General features: G+C 44.0%; 2 protein-coding genes across 2 annotated transcripts in view; one reads left to right on the top strand and one right to left on the bottom strand.

Moving 5' to 3' along the window:
• The window catches only part of NVL (nuclear VCP like), a 65,894-nt gene extending 62,891 nt beyond the window's left edge, over nucleotides 1-3,003 (top strand). The window contains exon 23 of the mRNA XM_044432972.1: nucleotides 686-3,003. Coding sequence (XP_044288907.1) covers nucleotides 686-730 — 45 coding nt within the window. The 3' untranslated portion in view covers nucleotides 731-3,003. The remainder of the gene's footprint in view (nucleotides 1-685) is intronic.
• DEGS1 (delta 4-desaturase, sphingolipid 1) lies at nucleotides 1,977-12,460 on the bottom strand. The gene is made up of 3 exons (XM_044433212.1): nucleotides 12,286-12,460; nucleotides 7,978-8,720; nucleotides 1,977-3,443 (listed from the first exon to the last, which is right to left on the bottom strand). The coding sequence occupies exons 1-3, from the start codon at nucleotides 12,365-12,367 to the stop codon at nucleotides 3,297-3,299; spliced, it is 972 nt and encodes a 323-aa protein (XP_044289147.1). The 5' UTR covers nucleotides 12,368-12,460; the 3' UTR covers nucleotides 1,977-3,296.
• Between the last annotated feature and the right edge of the window lie 672 nt (nucleotides 12,461-13,132).

Here is a 13,132-nt window from a genome sequence, read left to right as displayed (position 1 = left end):
GAGCTGCAGCTAAATCATAATGAAAATATACATAGCATTAAGGTAAAAAACGATATATGCAGTGTTATCTTCATTTTAGATGGCAAAAGGGTTTTGCAGCTCCCGGTGTTTTCTTTTGTGTGGGAAACGGGTCCAAATGGCTCTTTGAGTGTTAAAGGTTGCCGACCCCTGAGCTAGACGGACCTGTGACTAGATGTAGAGGCAGAACTCCATACAGACAGCCTGTAATAAATTTAGATTGTTACATCTTTATTTAGCTGCATTACACATGGAGCCACTTATTGAGTAGAGATTTTTAAAATATTGAGCCTTTTCAAGTCATCTTCTTTCACTTTTCTCTAGGCATCTGATCTGATAGTACATGTTACACCAGCAGCATGTCATCTGCCTTCCTATTTGGTTATAGTGGGTGGGAGTCTTGCTGCCAGTAGGGAATGCTTCTGCACAAGCTATGGTTTAATAAATTAAGACACCACTGAGGTCTTAGAGAAGCTTAGGAAACTAGCTGCTTTGCTTTTTCCTAGATTTCTTTTGTAAATAGTGGAGCCAGATCTTTGGCACTAGGCACAGGGAGCTGTTTCCTGCTAGCTTTCCTGCCAGCAAGTTGTCATGAAGCCTAGAAAATGTTGCAGTATTACTGAATACATTTGTTTTTGTCTCCCCTCCCTGTGCTGGATATCATTAGGACCAAATAATGTATGAAGAGCTGCGCCAGTCATTGAGCAGGTAACAGCTGGATGACCGTCTGAGATCAACATACTGCTTACCAAGAGTTCTGCTAGACCGTTTCCTAGAAGCCCTTTTGTGAAGCATAATTTTCCCTCCACTTTTGTTTAATCTCGGAATTGCTGGACTTTTTCTAAAAGGAGCTCTGTGTTGCAATCATTTGACATATGGTCCCTGCTTGCTGTGTTAGAAATGGGCACCTTGTCCTTCACATTTTGAATGTTAAAAAACCTTCCATCTTGATGCATTGATTTGATTCTCTCAGTATCCCACTTATAAACAGTCTTTTAGCTAGAAGCAGTAAAGGGGAAAGTACCTTATTTTCCCTGTAAATAAGCATTACATCATTTGGAAAAGCCTGCCAGCTTTCTTTAAAAATGCAATGTTTCTCACCTTACAAATTCACAGAATAAAGTTGTTCAGGAGTATGTTTTGTTTTTATTGAGCAGTGTCCTTTGACACTGCCTGACATTCTGTAGTGTAGCTTTCAAGTATCCTGAAAACATGAGGTAATAGGAAAAAGCAGGGGTGGGAAGTGAGATTGCTTCTATAAATGAAAAGGTAGTTAAGAGTGGCTAAAGAAGGACCCTAGCCCAAGTCTACAGGGTCTGTGCTTGTGGCTAATGAGGCTGACAATGCAGGGAGTATCCTCAGGTTTGTGGGATCAGTTCTGCTGGATATTTTTCTTTTCTTTTACTAGAACCTTGAGATGTATCTGAGGTACTTAAGTAGTGTGTTTCATCTTCACATCTTTTTCCAGGTAAGAACATGATGAAATTCTTAGACGTAGCACACAGCTCCTTTATCATGGTTCATTTCCACAAAGCTTGCCTAACATTAGGAGGTAGAGCACTAGTAACGTGAATTTAGATCTTTATTTCCCCTATGATTAGTAGAATTTGCATCATTGGCACTCCAACCTATCAACAAAACCAAACCCAACATTCTTAAAGATATCCACTTCCCCACTGCAAAAAAGTGTAACCATTTTCTGGCTAAACTGGATGCTAGGTTTCAGTACAGTAAATACCTACTTAGCAAGTGTACAAAGTTTAGAATTCCCACATGTGATGTGATCCTATTTTCTTCAAACTGCTATTTGAATTAGGCTCTTGTGTTAAGCTGCCTTGGCACTTTATGTTGATATTACATTCCTGACATCAGGTTCCTAACCAGGCATTTCTCAAACAACTCTGTATGTAGTGGTTAGAACTGGACAGGCAAAAAATGCACACAATATAGGAAGCATGTGACAGAACTTAAAATTTATCGGTATATTCTCTCTATTGAAACAAATACAGAAGTTGGGGCAATGAGCAAGGTGCTCTTCAATGCTTTTATAACCTGGACCAGCCAACCTTTGTGTGAAGTGCTAAATGATTACAACAGTTTCCATCTGACTACTGTATACAATACTGTGGCAGAGAACTTCATGAGCTTAATATCTTAGTGAAACTTCTTGTGAAAAGTTGCTCACAATGCATCAAACGTGTGCTGCATGAACTGGAAATACTACTATACAGACTATAATACTTGCATATTATACCATGAGTTGCAAGGCAATAAAATGGAAAGTTATTCATTTAAATAGTGAACAGAAATGTGATACACACTAAGAAAATTATATTTTAACAGCTTGTTAGCAGGGTTGGGTCATCACACTCCACAAGTTATGAAGGAATATAATGTAGTTTGTGAAATTAAAAGCAAAGAGGTGGGCATGCTACAGGCAGTGCACTCCCCACTCATCCTGGATAGACCAGTCTTTATTTAACCCATGGATTGTCTTTACATGTGAACAAACCTATAAAGCCACAGAATGGACTCACGAACAGCTTGAGAAAGTTTACCCAATTAAGAAAGTTTCTAAACTTCAAGGCATTCCGCCTGTCTCAGATGACCCAACAGCATGAGCAACTTCCATTGTTCTTATGCATGCACACAAATACATAGAAAGAGAAGGAACACAGCCAATTTTAATTGTATTATGCCTAAGGAATGTACAGCTGGTATTTTATATCCAATTACTTGGCATGACTATTTTGGAGAAAAGAACACTAGCATGCACCAAAGGCTCTGGTACTTTTTATAACATTTGTAATATATACACCAACTGAGTTAGCACTTGGATTGGTGCAATTTAGGGGTGGTGCCACAAGGCATTTTGTTCATTTACTATATTACTATATTAGAACAATGTTGCAATTTAACTAGAACGTAATTTAAATTAAGCTTTGTTAACATTAAAAGCCAGTGGGGCATCAAGTATAATCACAAGTACTTGTGTTTGTTGAATATTGGTTTGTTCTTTAAATGTTTGGCGTTAACAAGCAAACAGCTATCAAAATACATTAGGTAACATTAAGACTAGCACTATGCACAGATTGTAGTAAACTATTATAGAAAATATTCAAAACCGGAATATTCTAGTTCTGGCAATATTTTAATTCCTCAAACATCTTATTCTAAAATATTCCAGCCTAATCAGGATACTGCTTGAATGCATCATGTACCAATAAGAATGAAGCGATGTCCTTGGAGGTCACAAAAGTAATTTTTTGGTTGATAATTTAGTCCTGTATCACTTCACCACGCAGGTGCCTTTTCACGCGTGAGTAGGGGCTGATAGTATCATCCATCACGAAATCATAGAGTACTTTTATCCAAGAGTTATATTGTGGCAGATGGTCATAGTATTCAGGGGCCATTTTCTTCAGCTATAATTATAAAACAAAATATTCATTCATTCATTTAGAAAATTTCTAGGCTGCCCCATTCGCCGAAGCCTTGGGGCGGCTTACAAATAAATAGATTAAAATACATAAATAGCAGTATAAAATACACATAACTGTATAAAATAAGTTGCCCTGGCCAAAAAACTTTAAAATAAAAATAACATTAACAATTAAAATGACGCTTGAATAAAAAGGTCTTCGCTTGGCGCCGAAAAACAATAACGACGGCGCCAGGCGGACCTCTCTGGGGAGCGCATTCCATAGATTGGGCACCACCACAGAGAAAGCCCTCCTCCGAGTATCTGTCCTCCTAATTTCCTTCACGGAAGGTTCCCGGAGAAGGGCCTCTCCCACTGATCTCAGGGGGCAGGCGGGCATATATGGACGTAAGCGCTCCTTCAGGTAACCAGGACCCAAGCCGTTTAGGGCTTTATAGGTCATCACCAACACCTTAAATTGGGCCCGGACTTCAATGGGAAGCTAGTGAAGCTGACGGAGGACTGGAGTCATGTGAACATAACACCCAGTCCCCGTCAGCAGCCTGGCAGCTCTATTTTGAACCAATTGAAGTATCCGGACCATCTTCAAGGGTAGCCCCACATAGAGCGCATTACAGAAGTCAAGTCGGGAAATCACCAACGTGTGTGTCACTGTCGCCAGGCAGTCGTACTCCAGGTAGGGGCGCAGCTGATGGATCAGCCGAAGCTGAAAGAAAGCACTCCTCACCACCGCTGTCACCTGAGCTTCCAGTGAAAGCTCTGGGTCAAGGAGCACTCCCAAGCTGCGGACCTTGTCCCTAAGAGGGAGTGCAACCCCATTCAGGACAAGGTCCAGGTCCCCTACCCCGAGGCCCGATCCGCCCACCAACAGGACCTCCGTCTTGTCTGGATTGAGCTTCAGTTTATTGGCCCTCATCCAGCCCATTACCTCGGCCAGGCACCGGTTCAACACAGCCACTGCCTCATCTGGATTGGTTGAAAACGAGAGGAAGAGCTGGGTATCATCAGCATACTGATGATTCCACAGCCCACACCTCCTGATGACCTCTCCCAGCGGTTTCATGTAGATGTTAAACAGCAAAGGGGACAAAATGGACCACTGCGGTACTCCATGGCATAGCTGCCATGGCGCAGAGCCATAGTCCCCCAGCACCACCTTCTGGAAACGGTCATTGAGATAAGAGCTTATCTGGTATTCTATCTTACATCAACTTAAGAACAAACAGTAAATTGTTTCATAGAGACAATATTCTTGAGCCCTTCTGAACAATGTAGGGTGCAGCATAACACTTCTGTGATTTTCCTTATTTTATGGTCAAAGCTGACCATCAACCGTGGTATCCTTCTGGGACAGCTGTCTTGAATTGGAAATAGGGGATATTGCATTCCAGTGATTCCTTCCATTTGGATAGTCAACTTCATAAGGTGGTAATTGGGGGATATTGCTGAAGCCCTTGGATTCTCCAGTGTGGAGGTTCCCAAGGGTTAGTCTTGTACCTCAAGCTATTTAATACCTACATGAAACAACTGAGTGGGGTTATCCAGACTTTTGAATGCCTGTCTTCAGTAGTGTAATAACGTAGACCTCTATTTCTCCGTTTCACCTTTAGCAAGGGAGGCTATGGATGTGCTAAACCAGTCCTTGGCTGCAACAATGGACTAAGTAAGAGTTAACAAACTGAAGCTTAACCCAGACAAGCCTGAGATGCTGTTAGTGGGTGATTCTTCTGAGTTGATGAAAGGTGTTCAACCTTTTCTGGAGCGGGGGTCACACTTGCCTTCAAGGAGAAGGGCCATAGCCTGGTGTTTCTGCTTGAGCCATCTTTGTCACTTGAGGGTCAGAGTGCCTTCTACACCTTCAGCTGGTAACCCAGCTATGCCCCCATCTGGGCCTGGTTTCCCTAATCTATACTCTGGTAATCTTTAAACTAGATTACTGCAACACATCCTTTATGGGGATGCCATTGAAGACTGTAGCCTATGCAAAATGCAGCAGTCAAGTTATTAACTGGGACTAGAAGGTTCAACTACATAACACCTATTCAAGATAATGGTTTAAATGTGAAAAGCCCTACATGGCTTGGAACACAATATTTCATAGAATGCCTCTCCCAGCCACAAAATACTTGGACACTACAATCAAGATCTGGGGCTTTCCTACTGCTACCTCCAAAAGAAGCTTGCTTAGTGGCAGTGAGGAGGGCCTTCTCAGTGGTGGTCCACCCAGTTATGGAACAAGTTCCCCAGTAAGATCTACCTGGCACCAACTCTATTATCTTCTGGCACCAAGTTAAGATTGTCCTCTATGATAAGGCATTTAATTGGCTCTAAATAGTAATAGGATGTTATGTCAGTGGTCTTATGTCTTATTTATATCCCACTTTTTTAAAAAAATGAACTCAAAGCTGCTCATATCATTCTCCCCCTGTTGCTCTCAATCTTACCCCACAAGAACAACCCTGTGAGAAAAGCTGGGTTGAGAGTCTGTGACTGGCCCAAAGTCACCCAGTTGGCTCCATGGCCAAGTGGGGACTAGAATCCAGATCGTCTGAGTCCCAGTCCCATGCTCTTAATCACTACATCTCTAATGTCTTAATTTGTGTTAGTTACTTAAATCTGGTTTTTCAGTTTTGTAAAATAAAAAATAGCTTCAGCCCTTGGCTGGTATAGAAATATAAATACATAAACAGGAAATATAAATAAACAAGCAGCAAGATTTGTGAACACTTCTGCTAGCCTTTTGAGAAGTGTGCCAGTGTGATATACTGCTCTTCTATGTAAATTATGAATTGCCTGATTTCTTAGCTAGCTACCATTTCAAGATCAGTTAATGTGAATTGGAAAATCCACAGCAAAGCATTATGTTTATTAGATCAACCAAAACATCCCAAAATAACAAGGAAACTTTCAAATTCTCCAGAATTGTTCCTCAGCCTAGATATTTATAAAGGTGGGATGGGGCAGAAGCTGGCCATCGCTTAAGCCATGGTTCCTGCACTGAGTCACAACAAAAACAATGTGGGAAAGGAGAAGATTAGGCTCTACCAGGTGCCCTGCACATTTCAGATTGCACCAAGGACTGATAAGATACTATTCAAGAGGATCCTAAACTTGGGCCACAAGGGAGGAGTGTCAGGCTCACTTGTGCTGGCACCCCATTTACTCCATGCTGTTCTGTTACCTTTCAGGGTTGTTTTTTCAAAAAAAGGAACAGAACTTTTTACTGGAAATATATACAAATTTCATGGGTGTGAAGTAAATGGAGGGGAAATATAGACAGATGTAATAGCTACAAAGTAAGTGGAGAAGAAACTTGCATCATATTTTCCTCCATTTACTTCCAAGCCATGAAGTCTGTATGATTCTCCCTACAATCTGCTTCTCAACTGTGAAATGTGTGTATCTATCCTAGCTAAAAAAGGATGCAGAAAATTCCCAGATTGTTTTTTAATGTATGATTGCCAGGACAGGATAAGGTTTTAGCACCAGTGGTCCCAATGTGGCCCCATGCAGCTGTTGCTTGGGGAACTTTTTCAGACCTATCAAGGACTTGCAGTAACCAATCCAATGAGTATTCCAAAAAGGGCCTACAAAAAGGATCAATTAACAGCTCCTTTTTCTGCAGTAGGTTGAGACCTGGGGCTTTATCAAAACTGTGGAGAGTACTCAGAACCCATCTTGTCTCCGCACTCAACTCTGATCATTACCCATTTTTATGCTTGGTAAAGTATGTGGAAATTGACATGGTGAGACTGCATATAGGTACAACTGGCAAGGTCAAATGAAAATCACCAGTAAATGTGCATGCAGGTCAGACTGTAGCTGCGCTTGCCAGAGTGGCAAACAAGATTTCCTGCTAAATGATATAATCCTTTAGCTCTCAAATGTTGAACTGATAGTTCTGTCATGAAAGACACTGGGATACCAGCTGGAGAACTGAGAGAACATCATTGTCAGGCACCCCCTGGGTTGTTCCAAACAACAATCCCACTGTGGCTCATTTGCATGTTGGGCAAGCCCACCCTGGATGTAGCACAGGTGTTATGCACATGAGCTACAAACCCCACTTCCAGTCTGAACCTTGCTATTCATTAATGTGCTTGGGCCAGCCTACTTCTGTTCATATACTGGCTGCCAAGCAATTCCGCTGATAAGAACTGCTTGATAGTGTCCACAATATGGAATATAAAAGGTCTGTCCTTGCCATGTGATTGTGTTGAAGACTTAACTTTAACCAGTGCAAGTATTCCAGGAACACCTCACTAACTGAATATACGCTATTGGTACTTCTCCAGTCCTTCACTTACTTGAGCATCCTAATGAAAGCGTGCTTAAGATCACATGGCACATCACTTTAATTTTGCAAACTTAAAATAGACCTGCCCACCTAGAGCTGCAAATCAGAGCACTGAATAGCAGCACTTAATCTAATCAGCTATATGCAAGTTTATGCATGTGAAATGAACAGTTTAAGTAGCTTGTTGCAAAAGCTAAGAAATATGCACTTATGTACTTACCAGTGGAAGGCTTTTTCCAGGAATATTAGGAAAGTCATGGTGCTCGTTATGATAACCAACATTGAATGTAAGCTTATTAAGTGGTCCATAATAAGAATATGTTTCATATCCCTTTAAAAACATGTAATGTTCAGCTATGAAATGTCCCGAAATAGGATGCAAACCCAATCCAAGAACTGCTCCTGCTATCAGGTAAAAGAGTGATTTTACTCCAAAGAAATAGTATACTGCAACATCAAAGAGAAACTGAATTGACAAGTTGATGATTTCAAGTCGAGAAATTGGTTTGGGGTTAATATAGAGAGGTCGAATGGCATAAAAAAGAGGCTGAAGAATAATCCATAACAGCTTTCGAAAACGGGTGCAGAAAAACCATCCTTCAAAGTCAGTTGGAATGTCCACATCAATTCCATCGCCACCAAGATAACGATGATGATCCATGTGGTATCTCTTGAAGGATACCGAGTAAGGAATGCCAAGTGCGAGATTGGCAAACATCCCAAACCATCGATTCCATGCAGCTTTAGAATGACCAAAGGCACTGTTGTGTGCAATCTCATGAATAGCCAGAGTCATGGAATGATCAAGACAACTGCCAAAAACATAGGCCCAAAATACAACCCATTTCCAGTTCAAATCTTTAACTAAATAAAGGGCAACTAGCTGTGCAACCACCATCAGTACAGTCAACCAGACCACACCATAGTCTGGTTTCATCAAGGCTTTTACTTCAGGATACTTTCCTGTAGAGGGGAAAAAAAGGCAGATAACATCAAAAAGTCCATAATCAACACAAGTACCTTGAAGTCCCTGCCAGAACCTTTTTTAACATTTGGATTTTGCTTTCAACAGAATTCCTTCCATATGCTAGAAGTTTGAATAAATAGTATATACCCCATTTGAGCCATAAACTAGTTGAAAAGCCACACTAACATGATACAGAAGCAACTGTTCTGTTTGAAATTTATACCACATTCAGCAATATCACAAGCACATCAGCCTACCAATCCCAATATAAAGTATTTTTCCTCAGACCAGTGGTGCACAACCTGCAGCTGTGCAAATAATGTTTGCTTCTAATTCATATCAGCCCCAGCCAACAGGAATAAGATGCATTTAGCTCAGGAGCCAGAAATGGGGTTTTTTGACATACAACTGGGAAGAACAATGGGAGATTTAAGCCAAAACATTTGGAAGGTCACAAATGGCCAACTTCTAATTTAGACCTCTGCTTTTGCCTTACTATCACTCAATTTAATTTCCAAAAGGTTGCTCTGATCACGAACATTCATTTCTGCATCAGCTAAGAACTGCAAGAACCCTGCAAGGCAGAAAACAGGACTTTTTTCATCTGCCAACCAATTTCTCCCTCCTCTGGTTGTTTTGCTGGACTGAGACCTTGCATCTCACCTGAGTTGTTGGTTTAGCCAACAAGGAAGCTGCCTTCAAAACTGATTGGAAACCTGAGCCAGATATGTTTTCCTTTGGCGACTTTTATCTGCAGGTCCAAATAAATGGTGGCAATGATCCTAAAGGAATTCACCCCTTGGGTGAAGGTGGACGCTCCTAACATATATGTTTTGGTATTTTTAATGTGCTCAGAGTTCTCTTGAACTCCTTAGGGCCTGGGAATGTGCCTTGCAGGGAAGACATGAAGCCAAGTATGGGGATGTGTGGAGGTGGGGCAATCAATGTGATGAAAGGTAGGAGGATACACAGTGCTTGGGAGGAGGACTACCCACGCTAGAGGAATACAACCCAGGTAATTAATGGCAGTGCCATCTTCCAGCCCTTCTTGCATCTACAGGTCTTGTGGTTGCTTAGTTGCTCCTGGATTTCCAGATGCTACTTTTAAATGTTAATTTAGTCCAAATCAAGGCCTCCCTCATCCATAATTTAATAGTGAATAATGTGGCTGATCTGACATGCATCACTAAGGTAGCATTACTGAGCCCTGAACAAGGAGGATTTTTCTCTCCCAGCTATGCCCACTGGGGTACTTGGTCCAACATCAGGGTAGACTCAAGAACCAGTGAATAGGGGTATATGGACCATGGTCCACATAATTTTATTTTTCTTCATGCTCCATGTCCATCTGACTACCAGTGTGGAGTGTTTGCATCTTGTGTTGGGCAAGCAGCGCCGATGAACATTTCTGTGGATGTGCCATGCACCCTGCTACTCAACAGACTCCCTGTCAGAGCTGACTTTAGTAGTCTTAGTTGCAGTGCTCTATTTGAAACAGCTCAGGATTTCATGGACTCTATGACAACCTGACAACCAGACAACCAAGGGACTGCCATGGACATACTAGATCTTTTTCAGCAGCGCATTAGAATATTGACTTGAGGGCAAAGACTTTGAATTAGCCCCTTTGTCATGGTCAGATCACACTGCCTGTTATGATTTAGACTAATGGCAACTTTTCCCTTCCATAAGGCTCTCGGAAACCTATTGAGATGGTCCACCCCTAGAAGTTAATGGAACCAGATGGTTTCCAGAAAGCCCTTGGGGGTTTTCCAGCTGATATGGCTGGAATTTCTATCAAATCCCTGGCTGATCTCTGGAATACAAAGATGATGCAGGTGATTACTCTTGAACATCCTCTCTGTAGTAGGACCCATAAAGCTCTGTGCTATATATAGGACCTGAGAATAAGGAAACGAATTAGGAAACAGCTTGAGTGCAAATGGAAGAAAACTGCTAAGGCAGACAACTGAATCTTGGTAAGTGCCTATAGCCAGGTATACTTAGAGGCAGTGAGGGCAACAAAGAAACAACATCTCACAGCTTCTATTCAGCCTCTCTCCTCTCTTCCATCCAGTGGAGCTTTTCAGGGTCATCCAGGGCCTATTAGGTGACCCGGAAGAGCTCTAAATAGCAATTGGGGGGGTACTGCCAGCTGTTTCAGGAGCCCAACCCATATGAACTTGTCTTAGCTGTTTAAAGCTGGTCTGGACATCTAGAATTTGTTTTGTTCCACAAAAGAACAGGGAAAAGACATACATCACAAAGTGCTATTTTTAACTACAAATATCTTGTCAAGCAAAGGGCACAGCTGATGATCCCATCTGAGGAAATCAGGACAATGAAAAAATGTTGCAGAAAGATAGTTTGCCTATCTTTGCTAGCCCATTATGCACAATTGCAAAACTTTTGGGATGTTCTAGGGCAGTCTTTTCCAACCTGATGCCTCCTGATTGTGCTAACTACAACTCCCAGCATCGTCCAGTCAGCAGATGGAGGCATGCTGAGAGATGCAGTCAAGAACATCTGGAGGGAACCCAGATATTCTAGAGCTCCACCTCAATTCGAGGCTTCGGCGAATGGGGCAGCATAAAAATGTTTTAATAAATAAATAAATTTACATATATGGTATCTAGATTAGTAAGCTGACAAGAGCAAGGTATGCAGTATCGGCCCATGATTACAGAGTGGTTTCTTTTCCACCTTTGTGCACATCTCATTTCATGTCATATGAACCCTGCCAAGGGGTGGCACAGTGGATTCACAGTGGACCTCACAAACCTTGTCTGAGAGTGTATCCTACAATGTACTCCAAATCCCACTGATCCATACACATGAAACAACATTCTGAAAGACAGGAAGTTTGAAAGCTGCCACCCAAGCACACTATTTTCTAGGGGAAGAGCATTTCAACTCTGGCCGCTGTGGCTAATTCCTAACCTGGTGCCTTCCAAAAGTTTTGGACTTCATCTCCCCTCATCCTCAGCCAGCATGCTGAATGGTGAGAAATCCTGGGAGTGCCTAGCCCAAAGCATCTGGAGGGCACGGGACTGGAGAAGGCTGAGCCCAGCCGTAGGCTCATCATCCAAAACCTCGGCTCCACTCCTAGCAGGAGGGAGTCATGAATAAGACGCTTCGAAACCAGCTATCCTCAACAGGATGGCGGAGCAGCGGAACTAAGACAGACGAAGCCGGCGGGCAGAGAGAGGACGAGCTCTTCGAGGGTGGCCTGATGCTTCAGCTCAGCCGCAGGGCCTCTATCCCGCCGCCACTTCAGTTATAAGTGGGCAGCGTCGGCGCCTCCGAGGAGAAAGCCCTCCTTAGAAAGCGCGAACAGAAGAGATGCCAAACCCCAGGCCACGGACGAGACGGGCGTCCCAGGCAGCCCTGCCCGGCTGCTTTCCGAGAAGGGGAAGAGCAGCGGGCTAGCTTCTTCTTCTTCGTCTCCAAAAAAGGCGTTGGGGGAAGGGATAGACAGTTAAGCGCGTGAGGGCGGCGGAAGACAAGCCCCAGGGCGGGCGGGCGCGCGGCACGAAGCGGCGAGAGCACGCGCGCACTCACGTAAGATCTCCTTGCGCCGGTCGGCGTGCGGCTGGTCCGTGTAGACCCATTCGAAATCCTCTCGCGCCACGGTGTTCCCCATCGCCGAGGACGGACTCGCAGCCGCCCAAGGTTCGGCCTGTTCCACGCGCCCCCCTGCCGGAGTCCGCCCGCCGCAGCTTGTACCAGGCTTGTGCCGCTACCTCAGAGGGCAAGCGCCTCTCATAAAGAGAGGAGGAGCCCCCGCCGTCGCCACGCCTCAGCGGCTCGGGCTCATTGGTTGCCGCGGGCGGCGACGTCATGGAAACCGACTGGCCCCCGCGCGCGGGAGGGGGCGAGATTTAACAGTCGCGATGGGCTCGTGCTAGTCGACGCTTATTCGTCGTGGTGTGTCCTAGTGTGGGAGTTAGCATTCGGGCATACTGATTTTGAGGAATAAAGTAGGGCTCAAGGACCGTGTGAAAGGCCAGAGGTGCCGCTATGTGAAGGTGGCGGAGCGGGAGCCGAAGGAGTCCTCCCCTCACTCCGTTTTTCCTCCTCCTCATTCTGTGCTGTGTCGAGAGACGTCGCCCGCTCACCAGAGCAGCAAGCCCGCTTCGTCTCCGCCGTAAGGCTCTTCCAGCTGCCTCAGCGCCCTTCGGAGCCGCTCCTTCACGGTCGCCTCAGTCCTCTCGCCTGCATATCGCCCCCACGGTTCCCGCGCCTGAGCTTCCCAACATGTTCTTTAAGGGACCGCTGCACTCCAGACAGACAGTTCTAGCCTCCGACAGCTGCAGTACGGCAAGGGCAGCCACGCCTTGGGAGACTCACGCTTTCCACGTACTTCTGCCGTTGTCTCAGTCGTAAACCCGACTGCAAGCGATGGGGC

Source organism: Varanus komodoensis, unplaced genomic scaffold (genome assembly GCF_004798865.1).
Source record: "Varanus komodoensis strain SLA01 unplaced genomic scaffold, ASM479886v1 scaffold1, whole genome shotgun sequence".
NCBI lineage: Eukaryota > Metazoa > Chordata > Lepidosauria > Squamata > Varanidae > Varanus > Varanus komodoensis.
This window is presented reverse-complemented; position numbering and strand designations above follow the sequence as displayed.

Coding starts and splice junctions, on each gene's coding strand:
- DEGS1 (XM_044433212.1), bottom strand. CDS start 12,367: ATGGGGAACACCGTGGCGCGAGAGGATTTCGAATGGGTCTACACGGAC. Junction 8,721..12,285: donor CCGGCGCAAGGAGATCTTAC/GTGAGTGCGCGC, acceptor TCCCCTCTACAG/GAAAGTATCCTGAAGTAAAA. Junction 3,444..7,977: donor CTGGAAAAAGCCTTCCACTG/GTAAGTACATAA, acceptor TTATAATTATAG/CTGAAGAAAATGGCCCCTGA.